This window comes from Anolis carolinensis, chromosome 4, assembly GCF_035594765.1.
Source record: "Anolis carolinensis isolate JA03-04 chromosome 4, rAnoCar3.1.pri, whole genome shotgun sequence".
In the NCBI taxonomy this organism is placed as follows: Eukaryota; Metazoa; Chordata; class Lepidosauria; order Squamata; family Dactyloidae; genus Anolis; species Anolis carolinensis.
The window spans coordinates 65,181,551-65,202,759 of record NC_085844.1 but is presented as its reverse complement, the minus strand read 5'-3'; the positions used below and the strand labels follow the sequence as shown (position 1 = coordinate 65,202,759).

Sequence of the window (21,209 nt, the reverse complement as noted above, 5' to 3'; positions counted from 1 at the left end):
AACATTTTCAAACTTTGTTGCTTGGATCATCTGCTGCTGCTCAGTCGTTTAGTCATCTCTGACTCTTTGTGACCTCATGGACCAGTCCACGCCAGAGCTCCTGTCGGCCATCAGTGGCCCCAGTTCCTTCAAGGTCAACCCAGTCACTTCAAGGATACCGTCCATCCATCTTGCCCTTGGTCGACCTCTCTTCCTTTTTCCTTCCATTTTCCCCAGCATCGTGATCTTTTCCAAGCTTTCCTGTCTCCTCATGTGGCCAAAATACTTCAGTTTTGCCTCTAATATCCTTCCCTCCAGTGAGCAGCTGGGCATTATTTCCTGGAGGATGGACTGGTTGGATCTTCTTGCGGTCCAAGGCACTCTCAGGATTTTCCTCCAGCACCAGAGTTCAAAAGTGTCTTATCTTCCTTCGCTCAGCCTTCCGTATGGTCCAGCTCTCGCATCCCTAGGTTACTATGGGGAATACCATTGCTTTGACTATGCGGACCTTTGGTGCCAGTGTGATATCTCTGCTCTTCACTATTTTGTCAAGGTTGGCCATTGCTCCCCTCCCAAGAAGTAAACGTCTTCTGATTTCCTGGCTACAGTCTGCATCTGCAGTGATCTTCGCGCCTAGAAATATAAAGTCTGTCACTGCCTCTACGTTTTCTCCTTCTATTTGCCAGTTATCAATCAGGCTTTCTTTATTCATAGTTTGTAGCATGGTTTACTGTGCCTGCACATGAATTGCAGTACATGAAAAATCTCTGAAATCACTGCCTCTGTAGCAGACAGAAACTGTTCAGATTATGACAGGCCACATGGGAGTAATTCTGCTTGTGTGGTTGCTAACCCAAACATCAGAGGCACCCACATGGTAACAGACGTAAAGATGTACTGGAGCTGTGATGGAAATATCCACAATAGTGGCAACCAAGCAGCTGTGTATAAATTATATAGAAGATTGTCTTAGATATTGGGATTTCTTTGTAAAAATAAGATAAAATGTGAAGAAAACATCCAAAACACATACAAAAAATGCAAGGCAAGAAAGGTTGTCTTCAAAGTACATGTGTGCAGAAAGGAGAGATTCTGCATATTAGAACAAGATACATAAAGTTCTTTTCACCCCATAGAATTCATGGTCAAAATGTAGTGCATTCTTGAATAAAAATTAAAAATGCACCAGCTTGAGCAGTGTCCTTTTCTATTCTTTCTTCCTTTTTCCCCTTTGAAGGACAGCCTCAAAAATTAGAAGATCGTCTCTCACTGCACTTTTATTTAAATACAAAATTATGAAATACAGTAGATGCAATATCTGTGGTTCACAGATGTAGGCTGATTTCCCAGTTGGCACATACACTGACATGAAACAACCTTAATATGTCCATCAAGTATATTATTGTGGCCTCATCCTTAAACTGGGAATCTTAATTAACTGGGAAAACAAGCAATTGATGAAAAATGGGCAGGAACTAGTTGGACTATGTAGAAGGCCTAGAAGAACAGGGAAACATTTTTACACGATTGCAAAATTACCTGCCACTTCCAGTTACAAAAACAGTTGTATCATTTTAAACCTCACACAATACCCCCTTTCATTATATTTTCTCCTAGATGGGTGCGAATTGATCACAACAGGAGCTGAAAGAGTCAATGACTAGCAAGGTGAGAATGCAGGGGGTGGAGAAAGTTCTTAGTCAAATTGTGTGAATGATGCAACAAACCATCACTATTCCATCCATTGTTTTATGGTTCTGTTTTCCTGGTCCCATGAGCTTAAGGCACAATCATTCTATAACAATGGATAAAAGCTAAAGAGACAGGACACAAACTGATCTTGGCTTGGAGAACTAATTATCCTAGATTAGTGATGGAATAGAACGGCCCTCCTGATATTGTTGAATTATAACTCTTAGTAATCTTATTTATAATACTGGGAGCTACAGTCTAATAACATTTAGAGGGTTACACAATTCCTACTTGCATCTTAGAAGATGTGGTGGCAATACTCATTATTTCATTTTGGTAGCTAAGGAAAAAAATAAGGAAGGAAGGACAAAGACTATAGTTTTGTGCTTCTGCAAACACTTCTTCCAAAAAAGAATTTTTTTTGGGAGGTTGGCTTGGTTTTGGTTGTCCTTTCTTTTGGATAATTTGCTTTTTGGGATTTTAGTGTCCTAAAAATCTATAAGGAAAAAAAGGAAAAACGTTTGAAGGTCTGAAATCAGCAGTCGATAACTTTTTAGTACTATCCCCAGCCAAACTCTATGAATACAAATGCAGTAAAACCTCTTAAGAGATTTAAGAACAACATCTACTCTGTACAAAGACAACAAAAAGTATGGAGCTTCTATCAGATTTTCCTAACCTAAGAGAAGTCACCAGAGAAGTCACAGTGTTTGGGGTTTTCTTTCTTCAAATATATAGATTTGTTGAAGTTATAGGATTATTTTTTTCTTCTTAAAATAATTGAATTGTCTGCATATTCTTCCAAAGTACAACTCGAACCAACTTTAAAAGTTATCTCTACTTCATCTTGATCTCATGACATATTTTGTTTCTTCAGAAACACTCAACACCATCTTTCCTTCGAAGGTTACTCTCCCTTTTCCCCTCCTGCCTTGTCATTGTATTAAAGGACTGTGGAAAAGAGTCAGCTATCAACTCACTCATCATATTTATGCTTACATTTTAGTAAAATCATATTGCAGTAAAAGTGATTTACTGTCCTTCCCTTTGCCCCTGACTCATGTTTCAAACCACTCTCCTTTTATGTTGCTACAGGGACAAACCATTTCAAGTACAGCGCTAAGCAACTGGAGGCTGTTTGTGCTTGTCGTGTTCTGGATTTTTATATGCTCACTCTGCAATCTGGAAGGGCATACTTCCTGGTATATTTACATCAACACAAGACTATCAGTGATGAAACATAAACATATATCCCAATATAGTGGTACAATCAAGATGAGGTACTTACTGGGGAGTAATAATTTTGAATAAAATTTAGAGCTTACTGAATCATGAAAAACACCAAGACATGGTGAATTTGTCACATCTGCCATTTATGTGATGTCAGTTATGAGTTGAACAAACTTAGTACTAATAGTACAACCTTACACATGTCTACTCAGATGTAAGGCTCATTGAGTACAATGGAACTTTTTTCAGTCAAGTATGTACTAGGATTGTAGCCACAAACTACATTACAGTAGAGTCTCGCTTATCCAACGTAAATGGGCTGGCAGAACGTTGGATAAGCGAATATGTTGGATAATAAGGAGAGATTAAGGAAAAGCCTATTAAACATTAAATTAGGTTATGATTTTACAAATTAAGCACCAAAACATCATGTTATACAACAAATTTGACAGAAAAAGTAGTTCAGTACACAGTAATGCTATGTAGTAATTATTGTATTTACGAATTTAGCACCAAAATATCATAATGTATTGAAAACATTGTCTACAAAAATGCATTGGATAATCCAGAACGTTGGATAAGTGAGTGTTGGATAAGTGAGACTCTACTGTATATTAAATAAGTCAGTGGCTATAGGGCTCATGAGATAATGAAGAACTCAGACTGCATGGCTTCAAGCCACAACCCAATTATACCAGGGGAAACCTTGGTGAAATTAATGGGATTACTCTAGCATGAATGAGATATGGATTGTAGGCTATGTTACTGATGCACCTGTTTTTGGCAAATAAAACTATGGACACGTGAATATTTATTACTCTACACTCAATTTTATCATATTGCTCCACCCAAAAGTCCTTCACAACTATTTGAAGGTATTTCAAGGAAAACATTACAGATAACAATTACAGATATTGGCAGCTCTAGATCCAATTAGGGAACCTGTGCTCAAAAATATAAGGTACAAAGAGAGAGAACTGGTAGTCTTTATGATTAATTTGGCTATAAGAAAGCCATTCGCCTGGAATCACTTACTGCTGCCACCTCTACTTCAGTACATCTTGCTCCAGGACAGTAAAGCTCTATTAATGGAAGGGGAGTGCAATTTAATATCCAGATTATCTGCTTTGAACTGGATTATATGGCAGTGTAGACTAATATAATTCAGTTCAAAGAAGATAAAGTGGATTATCTGCTTTGCTAATCTGGATTATATGCAGTGTAAGACAACCCACTAATGTGTCGTCTGGCCCCTCACAATGTGAAATTATTAATGACTCTTTCAGGTCCAGCTTGAAATATCAATCTAGGAACTTTGAAATAATACATAATTTCACACATCTAAAACAGGTGTTTTTGTTTGCTTTGTAAGCTTTCTTTTTAATTCAGTACTGTGTGTGACAAACTGATATATAAGAGAAACACACTTAAACACATGCAAAATAAGGTATTTTCAGTGATATGTACTTACCCACGGGAGACATTTCTGGTACCCCAGCTGTGTAAGGACCATCTAGAAATTTAGGCTCATTGTCATTGATGTCCTGAATCTTAATGACGAATTCTGACTCGGGCTCCACAGGTTTATTTGTCAGTCTATCCAGTGCTTGTGCTCGGAGCGTGTAGTAGGCCTGCTCCTCCCGATCAAGCCTCTTTGTAGCATGAATATCCCCTGTGTTCTCATCAATAATGAAAATGGAACTTGCCCCTTCTCCTGACAAGATGTATTTGATGGAGCCATCTCCTTTATCAACATCAGAGTGAAGCTGGTGAAAAATTGATGAGAGATGAGATTAACTTACAGGAAAGTCAGAGATATGAATACATGCTTAAAAATAATAATTCACACGTCAGGCAGTAGGACGTGAAATTTTATTGTTTTTGAAGAGATAGGCCTAATGTTGATTATGCACAACATGTAGCAAGTGATGGGAAGCTGTCAACTAGCTCCCGAGAGCCTAACGGTTCCATTTCATTCCATAAACAATCTTGTTTTCAAAAGTATTTCACAACAGCTTAAAGGGATTTTCCTCTTGCTGCAGTTTTCTCTGAGCACAGGAACTCATCTTAGAAGGTTGACAATCCAAGAGTATTTCTTCCAGATACAGTATTTCAGCAGAAATCCTCTGAAGTAAGTGACTTGAGCTTTGTTCTATGAAAAGATTTTTAAATATTTTGAGAAAAAATATTAAAATCCAAGTGAGTGTCACATTTTTGTTTATTAAATATGATGTGGCTACCTTCTGCAGAATTCTGGTAAACATAGTTTAGGGCAGGGCTTTTGGAATTCTCAGCTCAAAACGTTCTCGGCTTCCCTACACTGTAGTTTCCAGAATTCTGCAGGAGACAGCCACCCAATAGAATGAGTGAGAGTGCCTGTTTTAAGACACCAATGTGATTTTGTCCAAATGTTTTCAGTTAAATAACATACTTTGTGTGTATCTCTACACTGCAGAATTAATGCATTTTGACACCACTTTAACTATCATGGCTCATAGAATCATAGAATCGTAGAGTTGGAAGACTCCTCACGGGCCATCCAATCCAACCTCCTGCAAGAAGCGTTGGATAATCCAGAAGGTTGGATAAGTGACTCTAATGTAGATAATTTGGGATCAGATATTGGATTACATGGCAGTGTAGATCCAGCCTACGTCTTTTATTATTACATATGAAAAGTTCCTGCAACTACAACAAACCGACTAATAAATATTCTAAGAATCAGGTATATGGCTATTGCAAATTCTTGAAGACTGTTTCTTCTGTGGTATAACCTATCTGTTTCCTCTTATTTTATTCTATACAAATTTATCTTTATTTATCGACATAAATTCAGCTTCTATTTATTCTTTGTCGATCATCTTCCACCTCTGTGCTTTCTGTTTTGCTTAAGATCTTTACAGGAACAATGTCCATCTCTATCCATCACCACCCACTACTTCCTGACTCCATATCAGACACATCTCCAGTAAAACATTGTTCAACCAAGTTAGAGATACCACACATACTAAGTGAAGTCAAGTACTTTGCTGGCCTATGTCTTCTATATTTCATTGCCTTTATTCATTTGGCAACTACTGAGTGTTTCCAGCACAGTAATGACTCTTCATCTGAACACATAGTGCCAGAAAGACTCAAAAGCTTATCCAATGTAAAACAAAGCGAGTCAACGCCTACACAGTTAGGTGTCATGCACAGCAGACCACAATGTTTCATAAACATAATAGAGGCCCGCTGTAGGTGCTGCCTGTAAAGCAAAAACTTCACAAATGTCATGAAAACCAAACAAGGACTAGCACTACAAGAAAAGGCAAGAAAGTCCTAGAAGCTTTCTCCTAATAAAGATCTGTAAACTTTTCTGAGCATCAATGACACTCTGCACTACATCTAACATGGAACCAATTCCAAGATTGTCACTCCTTTTGCAGACCCCACCTTTTACAGTGGCAGAGGGTCTTTGGTGCATAGGGTTTATTCTCCTTTTTTCTGATGTTGTAAGGATAAAGGCATTTTAAAAGCAGCAACAATCCTGCTTTACAGTATTCCATCTTCATTTATTTCTTGCACAATACCGTTGAAATAGTGGGTAGCATCACACTGGTGTGGGGGTAGAGAATTAAAGCGCTGCCTGCAGCCAATCTGCCTCCACTTCTGGGTGAAGTGAAAATAGTCATTTTGTCTGGGTAGCTATAACCACAGTTTTGAAATCAGGGTTGGAGACCCAATGGTGCCAGCTAATGATGTCAGACCACTAAAACACACAGTTTGGCAAAAAATACAGACAGTCCCTGAATTACAAATATCTGACACATATGACTCTTAGTTACAAGTGTGAGGAAATCTACCCCAAGAGTTATCATGGGAAAAGGGTGTTTCCACTGAAACTTTATCACCAATTCTTGTTTCCATGACAACCCAAAACATTCAAAATCCAGTTGTCACAGGGACAGAAAGAGAGGTGAACCCTTCTGAGCAGAGGCAGAGATAGCAATGCAAAGATACAGAATGGGGGATGCCTGGCTCGACAGCAGTACGTGTGAAAAAGACCTTGGAGTCCTCATGGACAACAAGTTAAAAATGAGTCAACAATGTGATGCGGCTGCTAAAAAAGCCAACGGGATTCTGGCCTGCATAAATAGGAGTATAGCATCTAGAGCATGCTACCCCTCTATTCTGCCTTGGTCAGACCACACCTGAAATACTGTGTTCAATTCTGGGCACCGCAATTGAAGGGAGATGTTGACAAGCTGGAAAGCGTCCAGTGGAGAGCAACTAAAATGATTAAGGGTCTGGAGAACAAGCCCTATGAGGAGCGGCTTAAAGAACTGGGCATGTTTAGCCTGCAGAAAAGAAGGCTGAGAGGAAACATGATAGCCATGTACAAATACGTGAAGGGAAGTCATAGGGAGGAGGGAGCAAGCTTGTTTGCTGCTGTCCTGCAGACTAGGACGCGGAACAATGGCTTCAAACTACAGGAAAGGAGATTCCACCTGAATATCAGGAAGAACTTCTTCAATGTGAGAGCTGTTCGGCAGTGGAACTCTCTCCCCCGGACTGTGGTGGAGGCTCCTTCTTTGGAGGCATTTAAGCAGAGGCTGGATGGCCATCTGTCGGGGGTGCTTTGAATGCGATTTCCTGCTTCTTGGCAGGGGGTTGGACTGGATGGCCCATGAGGTCTCTTCCAACTCTACTATTCTTTGATTCTATGATTCTAGGAGGAAAAGTTTGGGGGGGGGAAGGAAGAGGAAAAAGGGAATTGTTAATTGTTATCAAATCTTTTAAGGACCTGAATAGAAAAATATGTTCTGATGAAATATTTTGTTGACCTTACGATGCAATGAAAAGTAGGATACCATATACGTAATTGAATGCAATGAAGCTTAAGCACTCGATTGTTGCTTTATCGGTGTTTCTCACTACTTTGCGGTTTGCTTTTCGCAGACTTGCTGTTTCACATTTTTTAAATAAACACTAAAATAATATTATAAATCACAAAATAATATTATGAATCCCTCTTTCTACTTCCTTCCTAAGGAGAATCCAAAGAAAGGAAAGAAGGAAGGAAGGAAGGAAGGAAGGAAGGAAGGAAGGAAGGAAGGAAGGAAGGAGGGAGAAGCCGAAGGGAAAGGAGGCTGAAGCAGCTTTGTTTTCACCTCACAGGGCAGTGGTAGCGGTGGGAGCATCCTTATATAGCATCCAAATACAGCTTTGCGGATTTTCACTTATTGCTGGTGGTCCTGGAACATAACCCCTGCGATAAGTGGGGGAACACTGTATAGGGCTTTAGGGCTTCAAGAGAGCAGCTTCTGTGCCTTGTACTTCAAGCTCTTGTCCGCTTTGGGAAATTGCTGTCTGTTTTGCTCTTGTCTATTTTGTGTGGTTTTAATTCCTGGTCTGTTTGGCTTCATGAAGAGAGAGAGGGAGAAGACAGCAAGAGAGGGAGGGAAGTTGAAATGAGTACAGTATTAAAAAATGATGCTTCAGCCTCTTCACTTTATGCTTTGTATTTCCTTGACACAACTTTGTGCTTCTAAAGTTTATCTTTCTTTTTATTGTTTCATGTAATTATTTGTTATTTATAAAGTGCATTTTCCTATTTAAAAACACATAAAAGGGGGAGTTCAGGGGGACACACACAAATTAATAGCATTTCCATGGGTAAATTCACTTTGAGATAAGAGTGATTTTGTTGTAGCTCAGCCTGAGCTGGAATCAGAATCAGACTTTGGTCCCATCCAAGACTTTGATTATAGGCCTGCAATCCAGCTGCGGGTACGTGAATTGGTTTCTACAGAGGACTCTGAAACTAGGGATGAACATTCCGATGAACAGTCAAGGCCAGTTCAGCCAGATGTTAGCCCAGAGGAGAAGGATGGTTTTGACAGAAGGGGGATGTTAAAGGGAGGTTCGGAGACAAAGCCAGCCTTTGGTTTCTCATGAGACAAACAGCACTCACTAGGTCCCATAGCCTTGAAAACTCCTTAAATATTCCTTGCTTCCTTTGTACCACAGAGGTGTCAACTTTGCAATTCATGTGAGAAAGATCTCTCTTCGAGCCCTTGCATTCGTGAATTTCAAGCCAAGATCCTGCCTTGTGGATTTCAAGTATCTCCTGTCTTGTCAAACTTGTTCCCAGTTAGACCTTCCTGATTCCTTGCCTTGTGGATTATAGTTTCTTGGAGTCCTTGGGGTTGGTTCTTGCTCCTTGTGGCTTTCTGCTGTTTCCTGCTTAGAAAGGGAACTCTGTGTGGACTACCTTTGATACTTCTTGTGGGACTAAGCACAGTTCCAGTTTGGATTACATCCACGATAGACTTTCTTGGACTTCTGTTTAAGTATACTGCTGGGTGGCTCGTCCACACTATTGACTTTGAACTCTATTTGCTTGTGCTTACTTATATTCTACAATAAGCAGCTTGATTGCTTATATTCTGGGTTCCAGTGTGATTTTCAAGGTGCCTATGCAGCCTTGGGAAGCAACAGATTTGAGTTATGAACTCAGTCATGGATCGAATTAAACTCTTAATTCAAGGTATCTCTGTACTTAAGAATGTTTGAGTGGAATTTTAATGGTCACATGGCCCGTTGGGTGCTAAGATAACTAGAAGTTAATAAAGATGACCTCAGACAGAAACCAAGATTAGTTGACTAGTGTCAAACACCCTCAATATCTAAGTATAAAAGACAGGGGTGGAGAACGATGACTGTTTCTAGCTTGTGTTTAATTGGATCCACTCTGAGTTTTCTGCCAATCACTCTAATCACTGTATCATATGTTCACTGCCATCAGCTCCCTAGAAAAACAGGTTCTCCACTTCTTGAAAGAGAATGCTTGGAAACTATCATGTTCACCAGCCCAACCATTTCCACATTCCATAGGTTAGACTTCTAATCACTTTACATGGGGCTAAAATCAGTGGCAAGCACCAGTTTAGCCCAGGTCACCCACAGAGCCCGCCAGCTTCCTTCAAATGACACCGACATGGCTCTGTGGCTGAAGGAGAGCGGAGTCAGTACATGCCACTGCCATGACAACACAGGAGGCTTCCCATATTGTCATTAGAATCAATGGAGGGAAGCTGCTTCTCCCATGTGCTTGCTCTCAGCTGGAGCCGGGTGATGCGGGGTGTGGGGCACCAGGTTCCCCACACACCCCAACAAAGCAGAGCGGCTTTGTGACAAGGTTGTTAGGCAGAATTGCCTGCCAAAGCAGGAGGAAATTCTGCAACAGCCACCATAAATTAATCTGGATCTATAAGCCTGCCAGAGCTTCTACCCCTGCAGAGGTTAAATATCAGCATTTTTAAAAAGGTGGTTATCTATCTATGCCAACAAAACTATACACTGTTCCTCCACTCACAGATCATATTCGCATATGGTAGTAGCAGATCTAATATCACATCACATACCCTGAGGGTTAATTCTAACTACAATATTAAATCAATTAGATTTGGTATATCAATATTTATGTCAGTTCTAATAAAATTGAGACTTAACAATTGGATTGAGTTGGATTTAGCTCAATATTCTATACTGTATATCTAAGTTGTAAGAACTACATATATTTACATAGCACTGCCTGAGTAAAAACATAAAAAATTGGGAAGGGGCAGTGTTATTTATAGAATAAAAAAACCAAGCAAATGAGAAACTGGATTTTAATGCTCATTTTAATTAAAATATTCCTATTTTAAAATATGCATTAGTGAAGGTGTAACCGCTGTTTCATTCAAATTACTACATTCACTTTCTGCATATTTCAGATAGTGATTAGTATGGGTACTTTAGTAAATGGCTGCCATCCGGAGAACTGAAATATATTATTACAGTTTACTTTGATACTCCAAAAAGTAGTGCATGTATCATGATATTACTATTGTACTCTCTGAGTTTTTCCGATAGAGGCTGCTTTTTAAAGAGAACAAAATTCTCTGCTCAAAAACCTTGATCCAATTGAGAGAGAAAAAACCTTAATTATCATAACTTGGCTTGTTACAACATTTGTGATGTTTCCAGTGCTATAGAGAACACTCTGAAGAATTTTTGTGAATATTGTTATGACTATTTTAGTGTCAACGTGGGGGAAATGAAAAAAACATGACAAGGGGAAAATACATAACCAAAATATGTTGAAAAGAGTCAGATATGCATTTCCTCAGCAATGTTCGCATTAGTCATACTTCAACTCTCTGGAGAATGATATAAATGAAGTGAAAGAGGGAGACTAAATACAAATTTCTACTACAAAAGAATCCAGCAAGCTTTGGACAGGCAGGTTATGACTGAAAACAACTTGAAACATTAAAAATTGAGTGTGTCAGTTTTAAAATGGGGAACAGAGATAAGTTGACTTATTCAAGCCCCTAACAACATACAGCAATCTTGAAATATTTAGTAGAGTTGAGGCAATGAATATATATCCATATCCTTTTCCCCATAGCATCAAAATATGAATTGCAGGACAAGCAGCTAGCAAAAATCTTTTTGCTTTTAGCTAACTATATTATACAAAAGGGAAAAGATTGCAAAGGGAAATGTATTTGAACCCTTAGCATCTTAAGACTCGTAGCATATGAACGAGGTAGGACATACTGCTACATTTGATCCTTCTAAAGCTGAACTTGAGTTCTGATGCCTATTATTTAAGCAGTAAGATACAGCTACCAACAGTCAAGGTAGTAGTTTTCACCATGATGGACTACAAGTGCCAATATTTGGTTTATGCTATAATTTCACTATTCAGAAAATGATCTGCTTGTACCAGTTTAGGGCTATTCTGATACAAACCGATCTCCAAAATAGAGTTGATATTTCAAAATCAAAACGTTCAGGAGATACATTAAATGGAACTAGAAATTTTCAAAAATGACTATAATTTGCTTTCTGGAAGTTGACCACAATGCCCAGTAGCTAAAAAAAAAAAAGCACACAATGTTCTCAGTGACATGGAAGTGTTCTCCATAGAACTGTTCTTTACAAAGGAACTGAAGTGATTGCTTGTAATTCTTGGATACTTGAAAGAAGTATTCTGAGGGAAGCAGGGCTGCTTGATTTCAGATGCAGGACTTGCTATATAAAAGTCTTTCCTTTTGGAGGATATCCAAAAAAGTACTTGCTGAAGGTACCTTGAGGGGAACTCTTTGAAAACTGCAATAGTATTCTTAAATAGTGTTTTTGAATAACTAGATAGCAGATATTCATGTGGATGGATGCAGTTGAAGGGATGTCTAAACATTTTGAAGAGGAAGTGACTCATTTCCCTTCTCCCCCCACCCCCAAATCAGTTTTTCAAGGGTGGAGAGGGCAGTTTGCATGATGTGGCATAAACCATACAGGTGTTTCCAATCAGAAAACTAGGAAGTGTGGCAGCTAAGCAATGTTGTTATCATAAAATGGCTTCAGGCATTTTAAAATAGGGAGTGAACCATGCTAACACGGAAATGACCACATGTATCTGAAATTTTGCCATTCTACCCCATTCTTGTTACATTACATCTTATTTTAGTTGCAAATGAATGTCATTACTCTATAAGCCTCCCATTAGCACCAGTATTGCAAGAGGAGAATGAAAATGTTTTCAATTGCTTTAGAGACAGCATTCAGTCAAAGGACATCTTTCAGTTAAAGCAGTATTCATGCATATTTTATTTTTATCTTCATTTGTGTGATACCAGTGCATACAGAATAACAGAGATAATCCTTTTTCCACTGAAATTGGAGCCACACAATCCTCCAATGTTACCGTGTGTGAATATATGTGTGTGTGTGTGTGTGTGTGTGTGTGTGAATATATATTACACACACACACACTTGGGGGGGGGGAGGTGAGGGGTTAAAAAGCCCCCACAGGAATCTATTTTAGGAGGTTCCTTTCTCCACTTCAAAACCTGTTTTTAAGAAAAGGTTCCCCAGACCTAAAATAGTAAAGGATGCTGTGCGACTTACATTTGGCCCACATGGTATATTTTGTTCACTCTTGCCACAGCAGAACTAAATTCAAATGAGCAATCCCCCTAAGTACTGCGAAATGGATTCCCTGCCTACTGTTAATAATACACACTGGACATACATGCTGGTTCATTCAAACAAACACTTTAGGCCCCATCTACATTGCCGTTATAATACAGATTGAAGTTGATTATATGGCAGTGTGAACTCATATAATCCAGTGCAATAAAGTTTAATCTGCATTATATGAGTCTACATTGGCCATATGAATTATTATGATTATGATTACTGTAACTAAGGCATGTACCACTGTGGCCAGATCCAGCTTCTCAAGGAATGGGAAGAGTTGACAAACAAGTTTTAATTGTGCAAAGAAAAATCAATTAATAAAAACAACAACACATTTTTGTCCTGCTTTCTCAAGACGTCAGCCACTAATAAAGTTGAGAGATAATCCCTCTGAATAGTACAAAAAAACAGACCAAAATATTCAATTAAACTCATATTTTAGACTTCAGTGATTTTTCCTCGATTTGACATAATCAGAGCTCTCTGCAGATGTACAGAAATAAGACTGTAAAACTAAAGGACAAATGGAGAAAGCACCAAACAAGTTCAGTGGCACCCAAAAGACATACACACTATTCAATAAAACAAGCAAGCAAGCAAGCAAGCAAGCAAACAAACAAACAAACAAGGAGAGTGACTTAAACATGGTACTAGAAGAGGATAGGGGAAGTAAATAATAAGGTTTTTAAAAAGAATCTCTGTCAGTTATGCAGGCAAGTTTCAGAAGGCAAAAAAGAATAATGTATCCCAAAAAGCAATTTTCTATAGAGCACAGCAAAGTTATCTTTTGGGGTTTCAACTCCCAGAATCCATTAGCCAGCTACTGGCCTTGCAGGCTGGATATTCTGGAAGATCTAGTTTAAAAAGGGAACACTACTTTTCTTGGCCAGATACCCTAACCCAATCTGCTGTATAGAATGCAGAATCCATAATGAGAATATTCCACTGTGGATTCTGCAGCTTTTGAGGGTATTTTTCCTAACCTTAAATGTCAAAGCTCTGCTATGTTAAGCTATTAGTCTGTTTGGAATGAAATACCTTCTCATTTATTCTCCTTCCTTCTATGAATTTTTGTTGTCACAAACAAACAAAAAACAAAAAACCCTGACCCATCTAATTGACTCATAATTCTAATACACACATAATAAAACATTTCAGTGTGAGGTGCAGTTCTCCCATGCTCTTGGTTTAAAACTGATTGATTCAAAATCTACTGCTAGGCCCCATCTACACTGCCATATAATGCAGCTTTAAACTGTATTATATGTTTGGTGCACTAATATAATAAGTTTAAGTGCAATGAACTGCATTATATGAGTCTACACTGTTCATATTATGCAGTTTGAGAATGCAGATTAACTGTACTGAACTAGATTATATGGCAGTGTAGACACATATAATCCAGTCCAATGCAGTTTAATCTAGATATATGAGTCTACACTGACCATTATAATGCATTCAAATTGCATTATACGGCAGTGATGGAGCCAAAGTTCCCATTAGAACAGACCTATTAAACTAGTGGAATTCATCTGTTTTCCAGATTCTAGATGATCCAGGCAGAATATGTAATATACAGTGCACTGTTCATATTTATTTATTTACAGTATTTATATTCCGCCCTTCTCACCCCGAAGGGGACTCAGGGCGGATCACATTATAACACACATAGGGCAAACATTCAATGCCCGTAAACACATCAAACAGAGACTGAGAGACACACGCAGAGGCAAGTTAACCTTCTTCTGAGGGGATGTTCAATTCTGGCCACAGGGGGGAGCAGCTGCTTCATCATCCACACTGACGGCACTTCCTCATTCCAGGTCGTAAATTAGTTAATCTTGCCTCCCCACTTTATAAGTGGTACCTTATCTCCTACTTGATAGATGCAACTATCTTTCGGGTTGCTAGGTCAGCAACGAGCAGGGGCTATTTTTTATTTTTTAATTGACGGGTGCTCACCCTGCCACGGGCTGGCCTCGAACTCATGACCTCATGGTCAGAGTGATTTAAGGCAGCTGTTCAACAGCTGCGCCACAGCCCGGCCCCATATACCTTGTTTCTGTAATAACAAAATCAAGTAATATCACTTCAAAGTCAAGGGAACTGGAGTAATGTTCTTTTTTTCCAATGTTTTACCAACACCAAAAAATTGCAAAGTTGTTACACTGAAACCAGGCATCCCTCCCCCTCCCCCTTTCGTGGGCACCTCTCTTGACAACTCTCTTTCCAAGCTTACAAATTACAGACAAGCTCCTTTAACTTGGCAAAGCCCTGGTCTTTCATCAGTTCTTTCCTTCTTTTCTTTGCTTGAGAGCCTATCTAAAAGGCCCAAAACCTGGGATTTTCCCAGAGTAACCTGAGGCTTCCAAACAATGGATTTCCAGGTTTACTCTGATTTAAAAAAAAAAATCTTTCATTTTGATATGGCGGGAGTGCTCTAGCAGAAGCCTGTGTCTGTTTGCAGACCCTTCCGGTAAGTCATTTGATAAAATGGGGCACAGCGACCAGGGAACATATCTAGCTGCCACCCCAATGAAATGGCAGGGTTTGGGGAGAAAGTCTGGCCACAAATCTGAGATAAAACGGTATTTAAAATGCCAGTTTCTCTCGGGTTTTTGGCCTGTGTGGAAGGGCTCTGAGACAGCTTTATCCCTGAAATGTAGATTATATGAACAGCGTACTGTATATTATGACTGCCAGTCAAAGCACATTTGGAAGTTTAAAAGACCCTGCGTTGTACCAATACTGCAGTCCCTAACGCATCAGATATGTGGGGGTTTCCTATACAGTAGAGTCTCACTTATCCAACATTCACTTATCCAACGTTCTGGATTATCCAACACATTTTTGTAGTCAATGTTTTCAATACATCATGAGATTTTGGTGCTAAATTTGTAAATACAGTAATTACTACATAGCATTACTGCGTATTGAACTACTTTTTCTGTCAAATTTGTTATATAACATGATGTTTTGGTGCTTAACTTGTAAAATCATAAACTAATTTGATGTTTAATAGACTTTTCCTTGATCCCTCCTTATTATCCAACATATTCGTTTATCCAACGTTCTGCCGGCCCGTTTATGTTGGATAAGTGAGACTCTACTGTATTTAGAATCCTCTAACCATGGAAACAAAAGACTAACCACTATCAGAAAGTAGCCTATATTAGTATGATTGTTGACTAAAATGGCCTTCCACCTTAGGAATAGTTTTCTCAGGTGAAGCAATTATGAAATGACAGCTTGTGAATACCTGATTGTATAAGCAAGTCCATACACCGATACTGCATCAATTCCCAGTAACCTGACAGCAGAGGCAACACATGTCACATTTATATTACTGGTCTCTCAAACTGATGCCTAGTGATTTAACCTTATCCTTACAAAGAATAATATTAGCAATCAGGAAGCAAATAGCTGTACCAGAAAAATGTCTGGTTTGCTTCATTCCAGTTCCCCAGAGACAGTCACATTTGCATTGTTTGCAAATTAGTTGCTCATCATACAAATTATGTGGTCAGCCATAAAGGGTTGACCAGCATACACAGATGTGCATATTTTCCACACATATACTCAATTTGAAGAGAAGCAATCCTTTCAAAATGTTTTGTCTGTGCTTTTTAAATTTAAACATAAAAATGGGATTTCTTAGGTTCTTTCCATATGATGCAGTAATGCTCAGCCCAAGATAATTCAATCACAACCCAAGATACTTCATGCACTTCACAATCCCTTTTATTTAATACTGTTTTGCTCAAAAACATTATAAAAGCAGAATATCTAGATATTTAACAAGGTATTTCAGAATTCTTCATTTATCTTGACCATGGCTAGTGGGAGTTACAATCCAACAACATTTAAAGGGCTCCATTAAGTCCATAGCCAATATTACGTTTTTGGATAAATGCATACATAATGAAAGCTTTCTTTTCCTTATCTGCATGGCAACTTTTTAACTGCATTTTCACAACTGTATGTGTGTGTATGTTGTATATGCAAGAACACACATACTTGCTTCGTGATAGAGGGGTGTGCAGGGAGTTAGTCCCCTTCAGAGTGACTTTATTTTTCAGACTGTAATCCATTTTCTATTCATTTGCCCAGGAACAAATCCCAATGAAATCTGTGGTATTCACATTTGAGTAGTTATTTATAAGAATTTACTTTTATTTAAAAGAAGTACAGTCAGCCAACTTTTTCCATAGATTCAATTTCAAACTGAATATTTTTTTAGAAAAAATCCCAAAAACAAACTTTGATTTTGCCTTTTTAATATACAATCGTCTATAATGGGATTTGAGAAAATTGTGGAACCAAACCCCAACAGATTCTGAAAGCCCACTGTACTACTCCTCACCATCACTTGATTTGCTTAATCTTAATGTGTCTCTTAATTGTTTATTATATTGTTAGATTTTAAATGCAATTACAAACGACAGGGCATCTTCATACCCAGCATTACATGAATTAGTACAGTTAATCATCACAATTTTACACATCTTTCACCTAGAATTACTAGGTCAGAAGGTACTGTTCCAAAAGTCTGTTCGATTTAATAATGGAAGTAAAATCCATAACACAAAAAAGATATGCTGATCAGATGTCTATGAAGCCTTCAACAACACATATGAAGCTATCATTTCTCCATAGCACAATCATAAATGATAAAATAATATTTCAGACAGGGCAGTCAACAAAATGTTATTATACCAACCCCTTTTGTAGTTTATTCCGACTCTTCATGACCTCATGGACCAGCCCACAGCAGAGCTTCCTGTCAGCCATCGCCGCTCCCAATTCCTTCGGCAGTGGAACTTTCTCCCCCGGACAGTGGTGGAGAATCCTTCTTTGGAGGCTTGTAAGCAGAGGCTGGATGGCCATCTGTCGGAGGGGGGGGGGGGGTGCAAGAGTCCAGCGTTATCCATTCCAGTAGTTGTGTGCAACAAACAAGACTCCGATAGCTGCTTGTAATTTTCCCAGTAACTCCTTTATTTCAGTCACACCGACAACTCAAATCCAATGGTGTGTCTGTCTAAAAGAGAGTGGGTTGAACCTTGCACTTGAGGCACCGGCTGCTACGCTTGCAGATAATCAATGGCTCACGTGTCTCAGGCAGCCTTTATTCTAGGCCGAGCCACAGAAGCTCATGGCTACCAGCTGGACTTTGCTCCCTGACAAGGGGAAGGGAGGACAGTGCAATACATGAACTGTATTCAGTGAGAATGCTCAAGACAGGGAATATCGTGAGATATCAAGATTAAAGATAGAAATTCTGGGAGTAAGTGAACTGAAATGGACTGGAATGGGCCACTTCACAACAGATGACCACCAGATTTACTACTGTGGACAAGAGGAGCACCGAAGAAATTCAGTAGCCTTCATAATTAATAATAAAGTTGTGAAAGCAGTGCTTGGATCCAATCCAAAACATGATAGAATGATCTCAATTCGAGTTCAAGGTAAGCCGTTTAACATCACAGTGATCAAAATATATGCCCCAACCACAGCTGCTGAAGAAGCAGAATTAGATCAGTTCTATGAGGATCTGCAGCACCTACTGGATAATACACCAAAAAGAGACATTCTTCTCATTACAGGAGATTGTAACGCTAAGGTGGGCAGTCAAATGACAACCGGGATCACAGGCAAGCATGGTTTGGGACAACAAAATGAAGCACGACGTAGACTGATAGAATTTTGCCAGGAAAGCTCAATCTCTTCCAACAACCTAAAAGATGGCTTTATACATGGACTTTTGGTCAACACCAAAATCAGATTGACTACATCCTTTGCAGCCAAAGGTGGCGGACATCCATCCAGTTGGTGAAAACAAGACATGGAGCTGACTGTAGTTCAGACATGAATTTCTTATTGCACAATTTAGAATCAGACTAAAGAGAATGGGGAAAATACACAGACCAATTAGATATTACCTCACAAATATTCCTAGTGAATATGCAGTGGAGGTGAAGAATAAGATTTCAGGATATTAGAGGTAAAGATGAAGTATTTTGGCCACATCATGAGAAGACAGGAAAACTTGGAAGAGATCATGATGCTGGGGAAAATGGAAGGAAAAAGGAAGAGAGTCCGACCAAGGGCAAGATGGATATATGGTATTCTTGAAGTGACTGGCTTGACCTTAGAATCATAGAATCGTAGAGTTGGAAGAGACCTCACGGGCCATCCAGTTCAACCCCCTGCAAGAAGCAGGAAAATCTCATTCACACTGTTCTAAAAACCGTTAACTTCACAGAGCCATATTTTAAAAATAAAAAGAGAAAGGTTTGCAGAATTTTCCATTTTAACTACAGTTATCTTATATTCCCAAAAGACCGAATGTACTACAATAATATGCATAAAGAGTAAACTCTTTCAGTAAGATTTTTAAAATGGGGCATAAACATGGGCTAGGATAATTTTTGATCAATAGATATAATCAATAGATAAGAATATCCTCTCAGGGACTTTCTACATAGGCCCTAAAATATGGAAGAAACAGGGATAAAAGGGGGTGGGGGTTAAATAGGGATGGTTGCCAAAAATGTGTGCTGGATCACATTAATGGCCGAAAAACACGTGTTAAAAAGGTGTGCTTAAAACCTGATTTTGGCCAGAAAGTGTGCAGGTTCATATGACTATGTATTCCCACACTCAAGGAAAACATGATATTTCATCCCTATACACTGGTGCGTACTGCTCCAGTGCATGTCCGCATTTTAAAATCCCAAAACAGCTGATGAGAGCTATGAACAAATTAAGTACAGATAGCTAAATGGAAGCACAATTGGAAAGCAATTACCATGAGAACTCTCTACAAACATTCCTTTATTCTGATAAATAAAGGAATAAAGGAAGGGGCCGGGCTGTGGCGCAGCTGTTGAGCAGCTGCCTTAAATCACTCTGACCATGAGGTCATGAGTTCGAGGCCAGCCCGTGGCGGGGTGAGCACCCGTCAATTAAAAATAAAAAATAGCCCCTGCTCATTGCTGACCTAGCAACCCGAAAGATAGTTGCATCTATCAAGTAGGAGATAAGGTACCACTTATAAAGTGGGGAGGCAAGATTAACTAATTTACGACCTGGAATGAGGAAGTGCCGTCAGTGTGGATGATGAAGCAGCTGCTCCCCCCTGTGGCCAGAATCGAACATCCCCTCAGAAGAAGGTTAACTTGCCTCTGCGTGTGTCTCTCAGTCTCTGTTTGATGTGTTTATGGGCATTGAATGTTTGCCCTATGCGTGTTATAATGTGAGCCGCCCTGAGTCCCCTTCGGGGTGAGAAGGGCGGAATATAAATACTGTAAATAAATAAATAAATAAATATTTATTAAATTAAATAGATATTGAATTTACACAGTGGGAACCAGCATAGGAGGCAAGTGACCCCAAAGAGAAGTGGGGTTTAACACAGCAAACTTAAAGGCAGAAAGAAGGTGAGGAGAGATTATGACAAGAAATCTGCTTGTGTGCACATTCAGATATCTGCACCAGCAATTATGAGGTCTAGCTCATCTCACAGAGTCAGTTAAAACAAAGAATAAACTTCCACCAGATGTCCCCCCCCCCCCATCTTGTAGATTTCTAAAATCGACTACAAACAAACGTGCCAGGACGGCGGGGGAGCTTTAATTGAGACTGACTGCTCTGTGTCTGGACTTGCTGTCAGGTACTGTGATTTTTTGCCCCACTTATTTGTCCAGCTGTCTGGAAGTACCCTCCGACATCAAATATTCTTGCCATTGAAAACTTTACATTCCTCTTACTTTTGCCCTGATGTTCTATATTCTTGGAAATAAAATTCTCACCATCTCCATTTTCACCAAGAAATGTATAACCCAGTGGGAGCTGATGGTTCCTATGTCAATTAAATGGGAAATCAAACTTTTCATACTTTAAAGAAGCTATCAAAAGTTTTTGAACTACTTGGAGGTTAGGGATCTCCACCCTGAATAGGAATTTCAGTATCTGGACTGAAATGTAGAATGAATTTACCACTGCTCTCATCACAGCTCCTAGTCAGCAGTACATGAACTCTAATAGAATATACAGTAGTTTCTGCTAATCTTTGATATTTGCATCATATTCACAGACACAAATGAAGTGAATAATGGCATGAAGTTAAGACTAGTCAAACCATAGTAAGTATATCATAACTGTCAGTCAATTCTGACTCATGGCAATCCTTCTATTGTCCTCCTCTCAGGTTCAGAGTTGGGTTATTCAAAGCCACCCAGAAGATTTACTCGGCTAAGTAATAATAATAATTTAAAAAAAAAACTTTATTT

The 21,209-nt window shown here is 39.0% G+C and overlaps 1 protein-coding gene across 3 annotated transcripts in view; it reads right to left on the bottom strand.

Annotated features, from left to right (window-relative positions):
• The window catches only part of LOC100554550 (cadherin-7), a 153,937-nt gene that overhangs the window by 75,770 nt on the left and 56,958 nt on the right, over positions 1 to 21,209 (bottom strand). For 2 of the 3 annotated variants that reach the window (XM_062980564.1, XM_003219711.4), the window contains exon 3: positions 4,373 to 4,667. The exons of the other annotated variant lie outside the window; for it this stretch is intronic. In XM_062980564.1, the coding sequence (XP_062836634.1) occupies positions 4,373 to 4,667 (295 nt within the window). The remainder of the gene's footprint in view (positions 1 to 4,372; positions 4,668 to 21,209) is intronic. 3 annotated transcript variants of the gene reach the window in all.